General features: G+C 38.1%; 1 protein-coding gene across 3 annotated transcripts in view; it reads right to left on the bottom strand.

The window, feature by feature from the left end:
* vps13b (vacuolar protein sorting 13 homolog B) overlaps positions 1–19,827 on the bottom strand; it is a 464,114-nt gene that overhangs the window by 249,351 nt on the left and 194,936 nt on the right. For all 3 annotated transcript variants that reach the window (XM_030157727.1, XM_030157729.1, XM_030157728.1), the window contains exon 23: positions 1,274–1,508. In XM_030157727.1, coding sequence (XP_030013587.1) covers positions 1,274–1,508 — 235 coding nt within the window. The remainder of the gene's footprint in view (positions 1–1,273; positions 1,509–19,827) is intronic.

Below are 19,827 nucleotides of genomic sequence, written 5' to 3' on the forward strand. Positions count from 1 at the left end.
GATGGGAACACAAAACCTGTTCTTGTAGAAAACCTGTTGCTCTTTTCCTTGGAATCATTAGTCTACTTGCTTAACGATTCTATCATTTCACGTCATTTCACCATATTTGATTTTATGCCGTGTTTTGGTTTGGAAGCCTCCAAAGCATGGTTGTATTTTACCTGTAAAGATGAGACTAGGGCCATTTGCAACAGTTGCAGAGATTCCATTATGACAAAGGGGGAAATACGTCCAACATGCACAAACATTTAACTACAGCATTCAATTAAAATGCACCAATCTGATTGGCTGTCTCTGATTGGCTGTTTAGCAAAGGGGGCAGTGACTCTGGAAGTAGAGCCTACAGCATGGCATCCAAAGGTCACAGCTGGTAACATTAAACACCTCCAGGTTCTATCTATACTGTTAATGTTAGCATCATTTCACTGTTGTTTATGAATGATCTCTATGTTCTATGATTAAATTTAGATGACAAGGCTCAGAGGCTGCAGCAGGTAGGTCTAACACTCCTTTAACTACACCTTTATAACCCTTCATGACTTTAGTTCAAATTGAAAGGAAAATGTTAGTGCATATTTGACATTAAAGAGTTAACACAAACCAAACCACTGCACAATAGTTTATTTCCTAATCCAATGAGAATCAATAAGACAAGGCTGTCAAACTCATTTTAGTTCAGGGGCTACATTCAGCCCAATATGATCTCAAGTGGGCCGGACCAGTAGAGTAATAACAGTAAAAAAAGTAAAATTGGACTACGAAAATGTTTATATCTACAAACTATCCTTTAACATGAACAACTAGAAATGTCTGAAGAAAAAAAAGGGTAATTTTAACAATATTACACTTCAGTTTATCATTTACACATGTGCATTACAACTTACAGATCACAGTGGATCTACAAATACACAAAACATTCTTTAACACTTAAACTTACACTTACAAACACTTCTCTTAAGACATTTCATGCTCATATTTGTTCAGGTTATTCACACTTTTTTGTGAAAGGTTAGTTTGTAAAATGTAAATGTTTTCATGTCATTTTACTTTTTTACACTAAAACAATGAGAAACATTCGGAGTTGTCATTATTTATAGGTTACTATGATGGAATTTTACTAATTAGGTCCACTTGAGATCATATTGGTCTGTATGGGGCCCCTGAACTAAAATGATTTATGACATCCATGGCTGTTAATATCTTCAGTGTAATTTTTGCATTTCATAAATTCATCCAGTGGGCCTGAATCGCTAAATTCTGATCATTCCCGTACCTTCCTCTAAGATGGGTTTGGAGACCACAAAGGGGAGTTCTTGCAGGGGTTCCATGTACTTGTGTCCAGCGCTGAGGACGCTGATCTGGGGCAGGCAGACCACCAACGTCCCGGGCATGGAGGCCTGGTTGTGGTACCAGCTCCGGACGGTGCCGGGGATGTCGCCACAGATGATGGTGCTGGGGGAGGGAAGGCTGTCGTTGGGCAGGAACACACAGCACGACTGGAGCTCCAACTGGAAGAACAAAGAACACATGAGAAGAGGATTATAATGGGATTTTCATTTTACCTGTTACTTCAGTTCATAGAACTTCATTTTCTGTATTTAAAGGGGTCGTATTTTGCTAAACCCACTTTTATTAGTCTTTGGTTCATTTATTTGTGTATTTGGGCCCTAATAGTTCATACAGTTTGAATTTGAACCCTCCAGGTGCTGCAAAGCTATCTTTACATTCATTCCGGCAAAAATCGAGTGGATTTCTACAACCTGTTTTAATTCCTGCTTAGTCTGTTACGTTTTATAAATAGTTACGTCACGACATTTGCACATATAAGGTCAAGACTTCCGACAAACATTTCTCCAAGTACAACATAATTGTTTGTCAGCAGTTGTAGTAAAAACTGAAAATATGTCCAAACTTTGAGACGATTTATTTTTTTATTTTTTTATTTAATAGGGACAGTGCATATTAATGAACATCTACAACAATTGCAGCTGTAAATATGCCAGACTGTATCAGCAGTGCTAATTTCCATCTGTAGTCCCTAGGCAGGTGACAGGAAAGACAGTTGACCAAAAAAAAAAAAAGGCAAAATATCGTAAAAGACATCATAAAAAGACAGTAGACAGAAATGCAAAACATCAGAACAACACACAGAACAACACATTATTACCTAAAATGTTCAGTTGTTGGTTGTATTAACTAACACAAGTGGCTGAACAGGACAGAGTGCAGAGTCAACAACCTGGAGGGGGTGGGGTGTGAAGTGGATTATTTGGATTTAAAGGGCCAGCGCTCAAAACCACCTTTCTGGTGTCACTACCCAGAAATAGGGTTGAAGATGGAGCTGTGGAGTTGAATTAATGAAGAATTCAGACCCCAGCAGAGCATTTACAGTTTATGTAGACCACAGAGAAATGTTTTAAAATGCATAATTCCTTCTAAAAAATATCTCTCCTTTAAGTCTCAGTCGTGTTGTTCTGTGTGGTCAGACGTGCAGGTTAATAGGTTAACTGAGGACCCTGGGTGTGAATGCTTATCTTCCTCTATATGTGTAAACCCTGTTATAAACCGGTGACCTATTCAGGGCGGATCCTGCCTTCGCTGGCTAAAGCCCACTACATCCCAGAAAATACTGTAGATTGATGGATATTATCTTGGAAAGTGTTATTTTATGAAGAATTTCAGACTTGAAATGAACAACTGCAACCATTTTAAACATCCCCATCTGAGGGAGACGCCCTCTGCAGCTTTGGTGGACTTTCTGGACACTAGTAGCACTGCGGAGTTCCGTCTGTTCCTGTGTGAGTCTCTTATGTTTGTGTACGGAATATAGAACACACATGGATACTGTAACATGTCACTTTTTATTTTGACACTAATCCACTGGACTGTCACTAAATAGATTTGCAGAAAATTAGATACTTTTGTGCCTCCCAGAGGTTAAAATTTGCGGTCAGTAAGATATGGGAGTGACCAGGAAATTTGATCCAATCCTGTCGCTTTAGGAATGAGCTGTAATAAGTTCACTGATCTGCTCTTTTTCTTCAGTTTAAGTGTTAACATTGTCATCGTGAACATATTAACATGCACTATCATGAAAGTATGCTGCTTAAATCACTACTTTACACTGTATAACCTCACAGATGCAATGTTATAATTGAGCCATGGAAAAAAACAATATCCTAGCCTTAACACCATTACAAGAAAGAGAAACCAGAGGCACTTAAAAATGATGAAGATTACAATTAATTAATCACAAAAATAACCATCTTGACATTTTTACAAGCAACTTATAAGCATGGAAATTAAACACAGAAATACTAGTACACTGCAGCTATAAACTCAGACTGGGAGAACCTTTCTGGCTGCATCCTGCAACTCATATATCTGCACATTTTACTACGACTACTGGTTACCATTAGGTCAGTAACCAGTAGCCAGTAATGGTATGAACATATTAAACGTGTCTGAGCTTTAATGGTGCCTTTCTTTTCCCATTACATCCAGGCTGCGGAGGTTTAAAAGACCAGTTAACAGAGAGGAGAGGAGGACGGGATCCAGAGGCCAAGCAGCAGGTGTGTGTTATATTCAGTGTGTTAAATGTGGTCTGTACGACACTGGAAGGATATGGTGGTGATGGGAGAGCCTTAGTTAAATGTACATATACACCAGGGATGTTAAACTCATAAGTTCATTGGCCACATTCAGCCCAATTTGATCTCAAGTGGGCCGGACTAGTAAAATAATAGCACAATAATCTATAAAGGATGACAACTGCAAAAAATAATATTAAATTCTGAAATTATTTACATTGACAAACTATCCAAACAAAAACGATGTGAATAACCTGAAAAAAGTGAAATTTCTGAGGAAAAATAAGTGCAGTTTTAACAATATTATGCCTCAACATATTATTTATACATGTGCATTACGGATCTACAAAGGCACAAAACATTTCGTAATAGGCACAATATTGTTAAAATTGCACTCAATTTTTAGACATTTCAGGTTGTTCATATTTGTTCAAGTTATTATTAACATTTTATTGTTAAAGCATAGTTTGTAAGTGTAAATATTTTTTAATTGAATGTTATTTTTTGCACTAAAATAAGAAAAATTTGGAGTTGTCATTATCTAAATGGTAAATGTTACTATTTTGTGTCATTATTTATAGGCTTTTTTTTTTTTTTTTTTTTTTTTTTTTTTTTTTACATCAAACCAAAAAGAAAATTTGGAGTCATTATTTATAGGTTATTATGCTATTATATTTTACTTGAGATCACATTGTTCAGTATGTGACCCCTGAACTAAAACAAGTTCAACACCTTTGACTGCTAATATCTTCAACATACACTGGAAAAAAATCTAAATCTTATCAAGTGTAAAATTAAAAATAAAATAAATAAAATAAGACATAATCACCTAAAGAGTAACTTTTCAGAGAGATATAAGAACTTATTTTTAGACATTAGATCTTGAAAATCTTACCTCAAGAAATCTTACTAAGATAATTTTCACTTGCTCCATTGGCACTTGCTCCATTTTTTGCTTGAATTAAGCAAAAAAAAAAAAAATTGAATTAAGCAAAAAAATCTTGAATTAACCAAAAACATCTGCCAGTGGAACAAGTGAAAATTATCTTGGTAAGATTTCTTGAAATAAGATTTCTATTGTCTAAAAATAAATTCTTATATCTCACTGTAAAGTTCCTCTTTAGGTGACTATGTCTTATTTTAAGTGTTGTGAGATATTTTGACTAGAAATAAGAAAAATACATTTGGTAAGATTTAGACTTTTGCAGTGTAATTTTTGTAGTTTACAAATGTATCCCATGGGCCAGACTGGAACCCTTGGCAGGCTGGTTTTGGCCCACAGGCTGCATATTTGACACCCCCAATACGCACAGTACACATAGATATAGAGTACTGATCATATTTGCAAATACACTTGTTCAGACTGCTAATATCGCACATTGGCCTGTATAAAAGGGACTAGCTCTCCTAGATTTGATGGGAACCAGGAGATCGGGAGCCTCAAACAGCAGACACACAGAGAAAAAGAGTGAGAAAAACAGAAAAAGACATGAAGAAAGAGAAAAGAGAGCAAAAGAGAAAAAGAAAGATGTAGAGATATGGTTACACTTTCATCTCACTCTGCTTCCTCTTCAAAGTGGGGGTTGAAATCGGAACACTTCTGCACACCGACGCATAAAGCTCGGGCCGTTTTAAGAGGCGGCACGCAGGAAGAAAATCCACGGCCACTGCCCGGTCAGCTGCAGATCTGAGTGGGGTTAAGCTGTGAAGCAGGCGCACACACGGAAACCGCCGGCTTTAACACCGACTCTGATCTGCACCTCCAGTTCGCCGAGTGGGGCTAATGCACTCCTGCTGGACATCTTGGTTCAGTCATACACGTTATTTCACATTATTGCACATCATTTCTTCTTATTATTGTCAAAGTATTTTACAGGATTGGACTGTGACAGGGGCAGATGCACGGTAAACGCTTTTGCAGCACTGAGAACATGACGACAAAATGATCAAACACCTCACAGATGTAATGTATTCATCTGATTACCTACTTATGCTTTATTCATTTATAAAGCAGCTTTCACACAAAAATGTAGAATATAGTGTATAGTATATAATATATGCTATAGTATATATAAATCTTTTAGGTTTTCAGCTCCTGATGTCTGGAACAAGCTGCAGTCTGAGCAGCATCTACAAAGACTGATTCCTTTGACGGATTTTAAAGAGAGCATTAAAACCCTGGAATAAAACCTGTTGGTCTGTAAATGTTTCGACCGATTGTATATGTTTTTTTTTTCTTGTTTGCAAATTCTTTTATTATGGTAAAACTGTAATTATGTGTCTGTATCGCTGCTGTCTTGGCCAGGTCTACCTTAAGAAAGAGATCCCCCGTCTCAATGGGACTCACCTGGTAAAATAAGGTAAAATAAAAACACAAAATGGGAAGAAAAAAAAAAGGGGAAAAAAACCCCCCAAAAAAACACAGAATAGCATATTGTGCAGAGTATAATCATGATTTTTACAAGTTTTAGTCAAGGCCAAAGCTTCTAATTTTACACGTGAGAAAAATCTTGAAAAATTGTCTTTAAATTAGGGAATATAAGTACATTATTTGTTTTGTTGCTTAGGCTATGTTCAGACTTTAGGCAAATGTGGCCCAAATCCGATTTTTTTGCCCATATGTGACCTGTATCCGATCTGTTAAAGACAGTTTGAACAGCACTAATCTGATTTTTTCAAATCCGACCCAGGCCACTTTCATATGTGGTCCTAAATCTGATACGTATCTGATATTTTGCAATGCAACTTCAGCCTGAACAGCCAGGTCACATTTATCCGACCTTTACGTCATTGAAATGCGACAAACATTGCAATTCTGCGTCCCAGGAGGAGAAGCGGTGGGAAAAACATATTTACTTCCATAAACACAGTGCGTGCCTGCGTAGTCACATATTATGTCAGGACCTCTTTTGCACATGGAGGTCACTTCAGGGTCACATTTAGTTCATACTCAAAACTGATAACTGTCGCATTTAATTTGCAATATGAACAAGCAAACACACACACACAAAAAAAAATTGGATTTCACCCAAAAATCTGAATTGTGCATTAAGACCTGCTATCTGAACATAGCTTTAAAAATTACTAAAATAAAGTAAAAAAACTGTCATACCTGCATTTGATTTATTGATCAATTTAATGCAGGGCAAATAGGAAATGAAGCTTAAATGTGTGCATGTTTGCGTGTCACTCAATAAGATTATTGCTGCCATAAATAAACACGCGACACAAACAGTAAGTAACTTTATACACACACACTGACCACTTCTAAATGGATCATTTCAGAGCAAAGCGGACTTTATGTACAACTATTATAAATGACCAACTAAAGTTACCTAAATGGCTTCGGTTCCTATACTATGTCTGATGGTTGACTAAATCTGTCACCATATATCAAACTTTGAGGCTGGGACTTTTATATAAGCATGTGAACATATTAAACACTTGCTGATGAAGGCTCTCGCTGCTTAAATACCTGAGGAAATTGTTCTGTCTGTATATGAAAAGACCCAGATGTAGTTTTTTTTTTTTTTTTTTACTGTACAGGACATTTACTTTGCATTAACCTCCGCTATTAACAAATGTGGGCATTAAAATGAAAAATGGAAAAGGTGGATATTTTTAGCTCAATTAAAAATGAAGTAAAGTTTGTTCATAACTGCTCGGAAAAGGGTGACTTTATATTCTTTGAGGTACTGAGTGGCAGGCAGTTTGTTTTGGAAAAGCTCAGTAAAGGGGAAAAAAAAAGACTTTATCTATGTAAAGAGTAGTTTGTAACACCAGGGGATATGTTCATAAATCTTAGAGTATTACAGCAGGGCAGATAAAAATTGGCACCTACTATATAATTTACCACCATAATTGCTGTGGTGTGCAATTACAGAAAAACATACTGTAATACCCTTAATGGTGTTTGCTTATGACTTTATAATGCTTTGCTGTTGTTCCCCATGGTAACACAAAACTAAAGATGATGTCAAGTGTATGGTAGCTAGAGACTTGCCACATCAGTGAAATCGTAACAATAATCAGATAACATCTCACAGATGACAACAGAGGAAAAAGTTCCAACAATTGACTGGCATCCACTGGGCATAGCGACTGCTGCTTCGAATGTTTACACTATTGCAGAAAAGCTTAAAATGCTTCAAAGGCCCAGGGTATGTAATGGAAAAGAAAATGACATGTCAGACCTAAATCTGGGTGATACTAAACTAATCTTTGCTTGGCTTTTTTCTCCCTTTTTCCCCTTTTGGTGTCAGCTAATAAAAGCCACAGAAAACACAGAAACAAACATGCTGTGATTCAGACAGAACTCAACAACATTTGCTTTTTATCTTGAGTTGCTGCAAGACGAAGAAGAAGAAGAATGAAGGCACAGAAAGATAAGGCCAATAATGCTTTTACAAACAGATTAAAAAAATAACTTTAATGGTATTCGAAGACCCTGCCAGGACCTGGGTTCAACTTTGCAGAGGTCTGCGGGGCCAATGAGTCCCTGAACAAAATGCTTATTGTAATCCACACCTGCTCTAGGAGTATGGTATGGATTACTGGCACTTACTGGCTGAAGTCGTATCCAAGACAAATATAGTAAACAGATGTAAGATCAAATAAAATGAGAACTAGCACATATTCAAAGAGCCTTGTGTACGACCACAGCAGCACATTTGTCTATATTTGTTGTCTTATTGATGGGAGCAATGAAGTGACGTTCAGTCTGTACCATTAGAAACAATGGTACAAATGTCATCATTTTTATTTTCAATCCTGTGCAAAAGTCTTATTCCACCTTCATCTTTGTTTTTTTAAGGTTGAAATGATCGTACATATTTATTTCTCATTCTATTTTCTTTGGATACAGCAAGAAAATACCAGAAATATGTGCACAGCCTTAAAAGATACACAGAAATATGAACTAAATGTGTTATAAAGGTTAGAGTCACTATTTAGTGTGACCTCTGACCCCATGACAAGAAGCAGCACAACCAAGTAGAAACATCTGACATGTGTTGAATGAAACCTAATGCCATAAATCTCATATTGTCTGAACAAAAGGGTTAAAGACATGTTAAGTGCAAAGGGAGGTCACACCACTTTGGTTTATACAAACTACTGAATGAACCTGATTATATTACACATTTTTGCCAAATTTGTTAATTATTTAATTCACTTTGTTGATTCATTTGTTCATTTTGCTGATTATTTTAGACTTTTGTTGATTATTTTGTTAATTTTTTCTGTTCATTCTTGCTTCATAGAGATTTTTTAAATTCAGTTTTTGGTTCATTTTGCTTAATTTAATAAATCTGTTACTGGTTTTCACTGCTGAACATACTTCCCATCTATCCAGATTGGATCTTTACATAGAGACTGACAAATGCATACAGGGGTTGGACAAAATAATGAAAACACCTTAAAAAATCAACAAAATATAATTTAATATGGTGTAGGTCCTCCTTTTGCGGCAATTACAGCCTCAATTCTCCGAGGTATTGATTCATACAACTTGTGAATTGTTTCCAAAGGAATTTTAAGCCATTCTTCAGTTAGAATACCCTCCAACTCTTTTAGAGACGATGGCGGTGGAAATCGACGTCTTACTTGAATCTCTAAAACTGACCATAAATGCTCAATAATGTTGAGGTCTGGGGACTGTGCCGGCCATACGAGATGCTCAACTTCATTAGAATGTTCCTCATGCCATTCTTTAACAATTCTAGCTGTATGGATTGGGGCATTATCATCTTAAGGTGAAGGTCTTTCCATTATTTTGTCCAACCCCTGTATGTGTGGTCATTACAACTTCACTAAACCTACAAACATAATGTTAGATTAGGACAGTGGTTCCCAACCTTTTTTGGCTCATGACCCCATTTTAACATCATACATTTCTGGCGACCCCAGATATTCAAAGGCAAGGCAAGGCAAGTTTATGTGTATAGCACATTTCAGCAACAAGGCAATTCAAGGTGCTTCACACAGGACATTGAAATACGACAGGAAAAAAGAAACACATTTAAAACATTATAAAAGAAACGTGTAAAAGGTGATTAAAAACAGCAAGTAAGAAAACAAGACATAAAATCAAAAAATAATAAAAAAAACAAAAAATTCAAAATTCAAAGCAGAGACTTTTTTTTTGCTAAAATTAATTTGTTTATGATCATGTAATAGTTTGCTATACTATGTTGCAAATAAATGTTAATTTTAGACGACATTTAGTCTATATAATGTATATTATAATGGACGGAAGCAGAAAAGCCAGGTGTAAATTACTGCACAAAGAAAGAATTTTATTTTCCTTGGTCGGGATATGTACAGTCAGTCCAGCTTGTATTTACAAGGCTGACAATTAATACTGAACAGACAAGAACTCAAACTATGAATTAAGAAAGAGCTGCAGCATCTGAAACCGACCACAATGAACATTTGACAGATAAACAGAACCACAGTGCTTCAGTTTCAGCTTCAGAGTTTGTCATGTCTTTTATGTAAAGTGATTGTCTCTCTCAACTCACCATATATATATATATATATATATATATATATATATATATATATATTTATTTATTAGTAAGTTTTTATTTTTATTTTCATCAATTACTAAAAATTTCAGGCGACCCCATTTTAATCCCAGGCAACCCCACGTGGGGTCCAGACCCCAAGGTTCAAAAACACTGGATTAGCATCTAGTAAGGACTAGTATTTTATAGGTACAACATCAAGAGAAAAATGTTCATAAAAGCATAACAATGTACAGAAAGAATACATGTAAAAGCCGTTTCTATGTTTAGCTCACTTGCTGCGGCCTGCACATTTTCATGTTCACTGAAATGACACATGAAAACAAAGCAAACCACTGGTCATCCAAAGACGGGATATAAAAATTCCTGCCAAACATGGTCGGTTCTGCGGTCGTGTCCTCGTTCTAAGAGCATGGACCGAGGACCCGGCGGGCCTCGCTCTCCTGCTTCGTGCTACCGCTAACAGCAGGTCTCTCTGGTTAACCTCGCAGACCTCACTCCCTCTCTGTGGTCTCATGTTTGAGCCGTGACTCACACACACACACACACACATACACACCGAGTATCCAGAGAAAGACGACGGGACTAACAAAAGGGCGAGAATGGCGAGCCTTGGCATTACTGAGCAGCGCTGACAGATCCAAAGAGAGAAATAGTCTGAGGTCAGAATGTCCCAAATGCATCACTAGTTTGACCGCTGCCAAAACCACTGACAGCATCTCTTCTCCCCGAGTGAGTCCAACGCTCTGTCCTTTTGTCCCCGTCAGTGCCGAGGCCTGCCGTCAGTCTCCAGAGGCCACTTTCACCAAAACAGACCTTGAATATGGCTTCGATCTAATTAGCACTAAGACAGATCGGAGTTCTGGGAAATTAGAGCTTTTTTTAACCCGGGATAGCTGACTGAGATGCTTTTTTTAAGCTGCTCATCTCTATTCACTCCAACAAAAGAAGGAAACAAAATGCCTGGTTGAACCGTTACAGAACATTTCATAGGGAAAATTCAGGTAAAAAGTAACAATATACACACACAAAATGTTAAATGGATTTGGAAAAATGTGTGGGCTCGGGACAATTTTCTTGGACAAATGTATATGACTGACAGCCTCCTCATTGCTGTATTTTTACATGGAAACAAATGACTAGTTCTAATTTAGCCTGAGTGTAGGGTGTCTAAAATAAGTCAGTCTTTATCTTTGGAAACTTGCATTACGCTGATTGGAGAGAGAAATTAAGACAGGTCTAACACTCTAGACCAGGCTAAGTCATCTTCGACAGGGGCTCCAGGCCTCTCATCATGACCATGCATTGATTTGAGGTGGAAAGTCTGTGTAGAGATGGTGTGACTTCAGCAAAAAGGGGGGAAAGAATAACCTAGAGGGAGGGGAGGAAGGCTAGAAAAAAAAAAAAAAAACCCCAAAAAAAGCAAAACAAAACAAAAAAAGTTCATGCTGGTCAAAGCGGAAAGTAAGAGCGTGTGTTTTATGTCACGGTTTCAGGTGTAAAAGTTCAGTTGAGGTTGTGCAGGGTCGTGTTTGCTATTCCCCGCAATTGTGTTTAACAGCTCTGTAACAGGCCAATAAACACAGCACTAGAAGCAGTTCGGCTGTGTGACAGTGTCCCCCGCCTGGAAGCCGACGGCCACGCCAGCTTCATGTATGTTTGTGTGAGTGTATATGAGACAGAAAAAGCAGGCACAAAGTACTGTGACAGGAAAGGAAACTGTCAGGTATGCCAGGCTGACCTAAAACCCAGTTTGTTCCATCACATGGGCCACATTAGCAGCATGTTACTGTACTCACCAGCCACTCACATGGCTCAGCAAACTAAATTTTACCAATAATAGGATAGTGGAAATGTATTTTCTGTTGGGGTAGACCCATGGAAAGGACACTTTTCCAAATGCAGCAAAAGGAAAACTCTGAAACAAGTTTAAAAATAGAAGGGGCACAACTAATATCTGAAAGCCAGAGGTATAATTGCAGTGTGGAATATCTGTTACATAACGTTACCCTCTGTGGGGTTAATGGTAATGTGGAATAAAAGTACAGCAAAAAAAAAAAAAGACAGATAGATGGTCTGTGGAAATGACAACAAACAGTCAGAGCTCAGACCAGGCATATGTGTGATCTGAGTCTTTACATTGTTGCGGGTTCTGGTTAGAAGAATGGTATGTGAAGCTGAAACATATTAGAATAAAGCATTACAGGTTTGTTTAAAGATCTGGATTTCAAGCAACTTCTGTGGGTTAGAAGTTTAAGAATCGCAGGTGTGTCCAATAACTGTGTCGTAGAAGCTTCAGTGGGGAAAAGAGGAGTCAAGAGACATACTTCATCCCTTTTGTTCAATGACATCATGTCCTGCCAAAGTGAAACTAAATCTTTTAATATAGCAAATGGAGTGTCAGCGACCTGGGACTAAGCTTCAGTTACCCATAGCCTTTAATGACAGATTCATTTAGGAAAAACACAGAGACACTGAGCGTATGTGTCTGAGTGTGTATTCAGAAGCAGGCAGCACACTCTATTAATATACTTCAAAAACAGTCAAAACGCTTTTCAATTTCAACCAGGAAATCTCAGGAAAAGAGACTGAAGCCAATCGGGTCCTTATGAGGCTGCACGTGCCGGCTTACGCTGCGAAAACACGCTCAGATGACACACTTACGCATACAGTACGCACACTCACAGCCCTAGATCACATTCCCTGTTGAAAATGGTGTCATCAGTCAAAAGTCAGGAGCAAAACAAACAAATTTAATAAAAAAAAAATCCCTGGGCTTGAGCCAAAACACCTGAATTAACATCCCCCGTCTTCTTTCTCTTTAAACAAGTGCTGTGCTGTGAGGGCCCCCACATCTTTTTAATATCCTTATAGACTTGGTGCTGTGCTTACCACTTCCTTTGAAGGATGGCACCTGCAATAGCAATGAACTCAGTTACACCACGACGCTCGCTACGTGAGAAAGACTGCATTCAAGCTGAAGCTACCGACTGCAGAATTAGCCCAGTTAGCATCCTTCCTCTTCTGGTATTTCCTCGTGACCCTTTAACCCCTGACGTGTCTGCGGTGAGCATTCTGAATGGATGATTTAATTTAAACATTCGTAAAAATTAAACTGCTCAAAAAGAAAAATTTCAAAATGTGCTGTTAAAATAGACCTTGTGCATTCCACAGACATCTGGGCATGCTCAGTGCACCCCCCGCTGCCTGTGTAGCAGTGAGTGACACAGACTTGCTATAAAAATAGAAGGTTTGGGCTTTTTTAATGCAGTTTTCCTTGACTTTTTTTTGTATTTGCTGTTATTTGCAGTGGTGTGATTTTCCTTAATCTTTACCTCGGCCCCGAATCGGAGGCAAGGGGTATTGTTTTTGGTTCGGTTTGTTTGTTTGTTTGTTAACACTTTAGCAGCAAAACTATTAGTTCAATTCATACCACATTAGATTTATAGATTGCCAGTGACCCAGAATAGATCTCATTACATTTTGGTAACTGTAGGTCAAAGTTCAAATTTTTCATGAATTTAATTTTTTTTTTTTCCATTTACTTAAAATGGCTGAAATTTCAAATGTCTGTAGCAGCAAAACTATTTGCTGAATTGCCACCAAATTGGGTTTATAGATTGCCAATGACACAGAATAGATGTCATTACATTTTGGGAAAAATAGGTCAAAGTCTAAATTTCTTATGAATTTTTAAAATCTTTTTTTTCTCCCATTTACTTATAATGGGCCAAATTTAAAATGTCTATAAAAAATATCAATTTTGTTTCAGTTTACTTCAAACTTGCCACATGTATAGAGGTAATTGATATGCTGACATCACCACATGCATAGACATGATGACATCAGATGGATCCATGCCAAAATAAGCAACAATATGTGCGAGGGGCGGGGTTTGTTGTGCCTGGCACCACTTGTTTTACTGTGTTTTTACTGAGTTTTGACCGTGTAACAGCTTTTCAGAGTTCAACCAGGTGCAAAAAGCAGCAGGACTGATTTAGAAAAAGAAGAGCCCAAAACAAAAACTACTGGACCAAAATTCAAATCCTTGTTGTAGTTCAGTGTGTTCAAGTTCACAGGTCATGCTAAACATCCTAAATCTCTTATTGATGTACATTCTGAGTGTAAAACTTCAATTCATCTCTGTCTTTTGTTGTTATTCCACCCTGTTTTGAGCCTAAAACACACAGTAAAGAAAACCACTGAAGTAAAGAAACACAAGCACATTATCACAGCAGCTTTTATGACACTGAAACAGACACAAATTCCAAGCGGCCCGTTTCATTGAAATAACGTCTCAGTGGTTAATGTTAACATCGATGGAATGAGCTCCTCCAGGTTGAACCGCCTTCAGTCTGATAAGCTGGCAACACAATTAGACACACAACATAGATCATATGTGTATTTGCTTACAGAAACCCCTACAATGCACTTTACCCATTGCTGCCTTTCATCACCGCATCCATAAAGAAAATTCAGTTATCTGGCTGGCTTACGCAGAGATGAGAGTGACAGAACAAAGAGAGCAGAAAGTAGCTGGAAATCACAAAGGGATCTGCATCACGGAGTGTAAAGAGCAAGCGCATATCGGGTCTATAAGTCTCGATTCAGTGAAACGGGAGTGAGAGTGTCCCGGGTTTTGAGTGACAGCCTGGTTATTTAGTAGGTGACCATTGCTTATCCGGGGACTTAGGCCTTGATCCTTTCCTCTTAGGCCTCCAAATGAACAAGGATCTTCTTACACTTTGATCTACAGTCACTCAGGCACTAATTCAATCTGGATTCTGGATCAGGAAGCCAGTATACGCTGTCAGGAGTAAATAAATACTACTAGAAAAGAGACAGCAGAACAAAAAAGCCTGAAACATATCCATTTGGAGGATACTTTGATTAAATGGTAAGATGCCTAAAGACATTTTTTCTTTTGTTTAATTCTTCTTTCTCATCCGCGCTTGGCGTCACATCACAGGGTTCTAAATAAGGGATTGTTCCATTTTTGTGGCGTGTTCTGCTCAGTTTTATTTCTGATCACTTCCCTGCTTCATCAGATAGCGTTCAGAATCCAGCCACATGTGCGGACCCTGTTTCAAATCTTTCAGTCTTAATACCCCCGAAAAGAGTCCCTTACTTCCTCCTCTTCTGAGCAGCAGTGGGAGTGTATGATCTGTCTTGTGTAGCATTTCTCCCTTGAGTCTTTATGAAGATGGTTTATCTGGTTCCAGCAGAGCAGGTTCTAATAGAGAGGAAGCTGAGGGCCAAACACACTTAGGCTTTAAAAGGCTGGGGCCATGTGGAAATGGCCTATATAACCACAGGAGGCTCTTAGGATCCGCCGGAGCTCGCCAGTAAATGACACACTAGTGAGTTAGATGGAGGACAGCCTGTCGACTCTGAAGAGCAACTTCAACTTAAGAGTACATTATTCACAGATAGTCATTCTTAGAAGTGCAGTTAAATGGTTCAGACATGAAATGACAGGGCGCAGAGCAGGTTGAAAGACCTGCAGAGTGACATGGACAGATACTGAATTATACCATTAATTAATCACATACTTTCAATGCTTAAAATGTTAATGAACTTCAATAATTTACAATAAAATCCAGTGTGCAACGTTTGTTTGTTTGTTGTTGGTAATTTAGTTTTCTTACTGCTGCTTATTATCATTATTATTATTATTATTATTATTATTATTATTATTATTATTATTATTATTATTATTATTATCATTATTATTATTACCACTTTATTATTATTATTATCATTTGTAGTACCGCTACAGGGTGGGGAAGCAAAATTTACAATGAACATTTAGTTGTTTTTTCTCTGTAGGCACTACGTCAATTGTTTTGAAACCAAACATATATTGATGTCATAATCATACCTAACACTATTATCCATACCTTTTCAGAAACTTTTGCCCATATGAGTAATCAGAAAAGCAAACGTCAAAGAGTGTGTGATATGATGAATGCACTCGTCACACCAAAGGAGATTTTAAAAATAGTAGGAGTGTCCATAAAGACTGTTTATAATGGAAAGAAGAGAATGACTATGAGCAAAACTATTACCAGAAAGTCTGGAAGATACTATTAAAGAAGAATGGGAGAAGTTGTCACCCGAATATTTGAGGAACACTTGCGCAAGTTTCAGGAAGTGTGTGAAGGCAGTTATTGAGAAAGAAGGAGGACACATAGAATAAAAACATTTTCTATTATGGACATTTTCTTGTGGCAAATAAATTCTCATGACTTTCAATAAACTAATTGGTCATACACTGTCTTTCAATCCCTGCCTCAAAATATTGTAAATTTTGCTTCCCCACCCTGTACACACACACACACACACACACACGCACACACACGCACACACACACACACACACACAGTCCATATTAGAATATTATTACTTTTTTATTTTTATTTTGTTCTTTTTGGTTTAATGATGTAAAAGTCAGCATATGTGAAGCAACGTGAACAAGTTTGACTATTATGAAATTACTGAACAAGATTAACATGAACAATGTAAAATTTGTAACAAGATGATAAAAACAACAGTAACAAGAAGAAAAAAGGGTGTAATGAGATGAAAAGTAATATAAAATATACGATCAAGAGAAAAACACCATAAAATATATAACTATCTGTTTGTCTGGACGACGCAAAAACTATTGCAACAATTTTCATGAAAGTCAGAAGGAGAGAGCGGCAGCAAAGGATGAAGCAGATGCATCAAAAAGCAGATCTGCAAAAAAGTATGTGGAAGATGTCATTTTTTCCCACTTTTCTTCAACGTTGGAGAACAGTTTACCCCAAGGAACAGCCTGGTAACAGTCAGTATATCTGACCACTGGCACTGATTGACAAAAAGGAGAAAAACATGAGTCATAATTTGTGGTTTGTTTGTGGTTTAATAATGTTGTGGTACGAGAGGGAGGGTGGATTATTGACCTTGGCGGACGTCTGTGCTCTCCAAGTGCCCTCCGGTTTTTATTATTTTGATGTATTTATTTTTGACCAACCAGTTCAAATTGAGTATAAAAGCAGAAAAAGTTGGCTTGATATTCTGACTGCATTAGCTAATGTAGATGTAGTGCCCCATGCCCAGTTTTCTTTAAAAGTACATTTTCAGCAGCACAGACCCCTGAGTTCACAGTTCTGACAAGGCTAAATGTAACCTCTAATTCATCTACACTATATGGACAAAAGTATTGGGACATGTTGAATTCAGGTGTTTCTTTTCTAACAGGGGTCTGGGATTGTTTTATATTGGAATAAATATAATTTCATTGGTTAGTTTTGTTTTCAACTGTTATCTTTGTTTCTACAAAGATGGTTTTTTGGGTTTTTTTTTTGCTTTATTTCTCACAATAAGGGCATTTTTTTTTATCCATAACAACGATTTTAAATGTTCTAACTCTAAATTTCTCTAATATTTTTCATGCTCTGACTGTAAATAATAATGTTCTACCACAACTAACCATCTACTTTCTTCACATCTCACTGAGGAAGAAAAATCTCCCATTAACCTTTAAGGAAATGTTGATGTTTAAATCTCAAATTGACATGAACAGGACACTTTACAGCTGTAGCCATGATGTGGCCCAAAACTTTCGTCCATATAGTTTCTAAACATCAATATTTGCTTAAAGTATAAAAGTAAAGTAAAGTAAGATAAACTTTATTGTCCCCTAGGGGAAATTCATCTTGGGCACAGTGCTACATATCATTGCTATAATGGGGCATTTTTTTCCTAAGTGAGATGTGAAGAAAGTAGATGGTTAGTTGTGGTAGAAAATTATTATTTACAGTCAGAGCATGACAAGTATTTTAGAAATATAGAGGTAGAACATTTAAAATCATAGTCATGGATTAAAAAAAAAAAAAAATCAAAAGAAATCAAAGTTGACAGAAATTAAGTAGAAGCCACTTCTGAGGCATTCTGGAACAATTTAAACAAAGCTAACTAATGCAATGCAATGATATTTATCACAATATAAAACTATATTAAGACATTTGCCACTGCTTTGTAGCTCAGACCTCTGTTAGAAAAGAAAACACCTAAATTCAACACGTCCCAAAACTTTTGTCCATATAGTGTATCTTGGACTGAAATACTGTTTGATATTTATCCTGCGGTGTTGTGGTTGAAATCACTGATGGTTCATTGTTTTCGTATCTCTGCAGGGAAGAGAACGGTGGAGGCTCTGACTCTGCACAGACCTCAGTCCTGTTCAGTCCAAACCCTACTGGTCACGATCACCTCTTTGTGGAGCGACCCCACAACATGAGACGTCCACGTACGAACACACGCTCCGACACGAACCCGTACGTTAGCGCATGGGTGTACTCACACATTTTCTGATTGTTTTCTTTACTACACAGTGTTTTTTTCACGCACACAATAAGCGAGCCATGACACACAGGAAATCACCCAGAGATAGAGAGGAGGAAATTAGAAACACCCTCCCAGCATCCTTAGTGAAAACATTTGCAACTCTGGAGCAGAAAAATCTCAGTGGAGGGATCGGCAGTGGACGGAAAACACATCCCTTTGTTTTTAAAAACCTGATACCGCTCCAAATGTAATCTTCCTGTGCCTAAACCAGACGGGACACAGTGTTTCCTAAGTGGCCGGTCAGATGAACAGAAGGTCCACAGAACAAGCCCGCCCCCCCCACGCCACCTCCACCTTTACCAAATCTCTCTGGATATCCCACCCACTGTTAACTTTCTGCTCCCATTTTCTGTGTATCCTCCTGCATTTTCAGCTTTGTCCAGAAACACATTTGGAATAGTGCTTGTTATAGTAAATAGTGTCTCCTTCTAAATTAGGATGATTAATGTGTGTATCTGAGGATGACACTGTGCAGATGTGTGTTGTTGTACACAGACGTGCGCCCATTAAGTGGCGTTCCTGCCTGATGTCTATGAAAAAGGCATCTAAGCGTGATGCCTCCTGACAACAGATAGGGTAGGTCTCACCCACATGCCACCACAAGCAATAAGCTCGTGGCCTGGCACAGCAGCTCGACCAGGCAACAAGCCATCCCTGTGGCCCTGCATTCCTCTCTCCTAACACTGCTTACAGAAGCTGACAAGCGCTGGAGGTCTCCCTTGCCGAGGTGGAAATCTGCAAAAATAAACGCTTTAGGTGACATGAAGGCTTTGTTTGTTTCTGCTGGCCTGGCTGTTTGTGTTAGTGCGGTGGGTTAATTGCGACTTTGATCGCTGCGTTTATTGATCCAGCAGTGGCCTTAGGAGTGCGGCTGGCCTGGCCTGCCTCGCCAGCCCCCGCCCCCAATCTCAAACAATCACCCTCTCCAGCACCGCTAAATGGTGAGCCGTTACAGATGGGCTTTAAAGGGCGACCAGGACTGAGGATGCGCCGGGTGTGGGTGGTCACGATCAGGAACACCAAGATGGACTGACCAGGGGTATGGACTGTGACACAGGATAAAGGGCTTAGCAAAGTAACTTCAGGTCTGACCTTTCGCAGAAGGAGGTTATGCTCAATTTACCTGATAATAATGTATGAAAGCACCGCCTACGGCCCAATTAATTCTTAAGTCTTTCTCTGCAGTGTTGTTCCAAACTCTCACCAGCAGGGGGATGTTGCATACTAGTATACTAGTACACATTTAGGACTAAAACCACCCACACATCAATACTATCCACAGACTGTATCACTCACTGAATAAAGTGTAAAGCTCA

Source organism: Sphaeramia orbicularis, chromosome 16 (assembly GCF_902148855.1).
Source record: "Sphaeramia orbicularis chromosome 16, fSphaOr1.1, whole genome shotgun sequence".
Lineage (NCBI taxonomy): Eukaryota > Metazoa > Chordata > Actinopteri > Kurtiformes > Apogonidae > Sphaeramia > Sphaeramia orbicularis.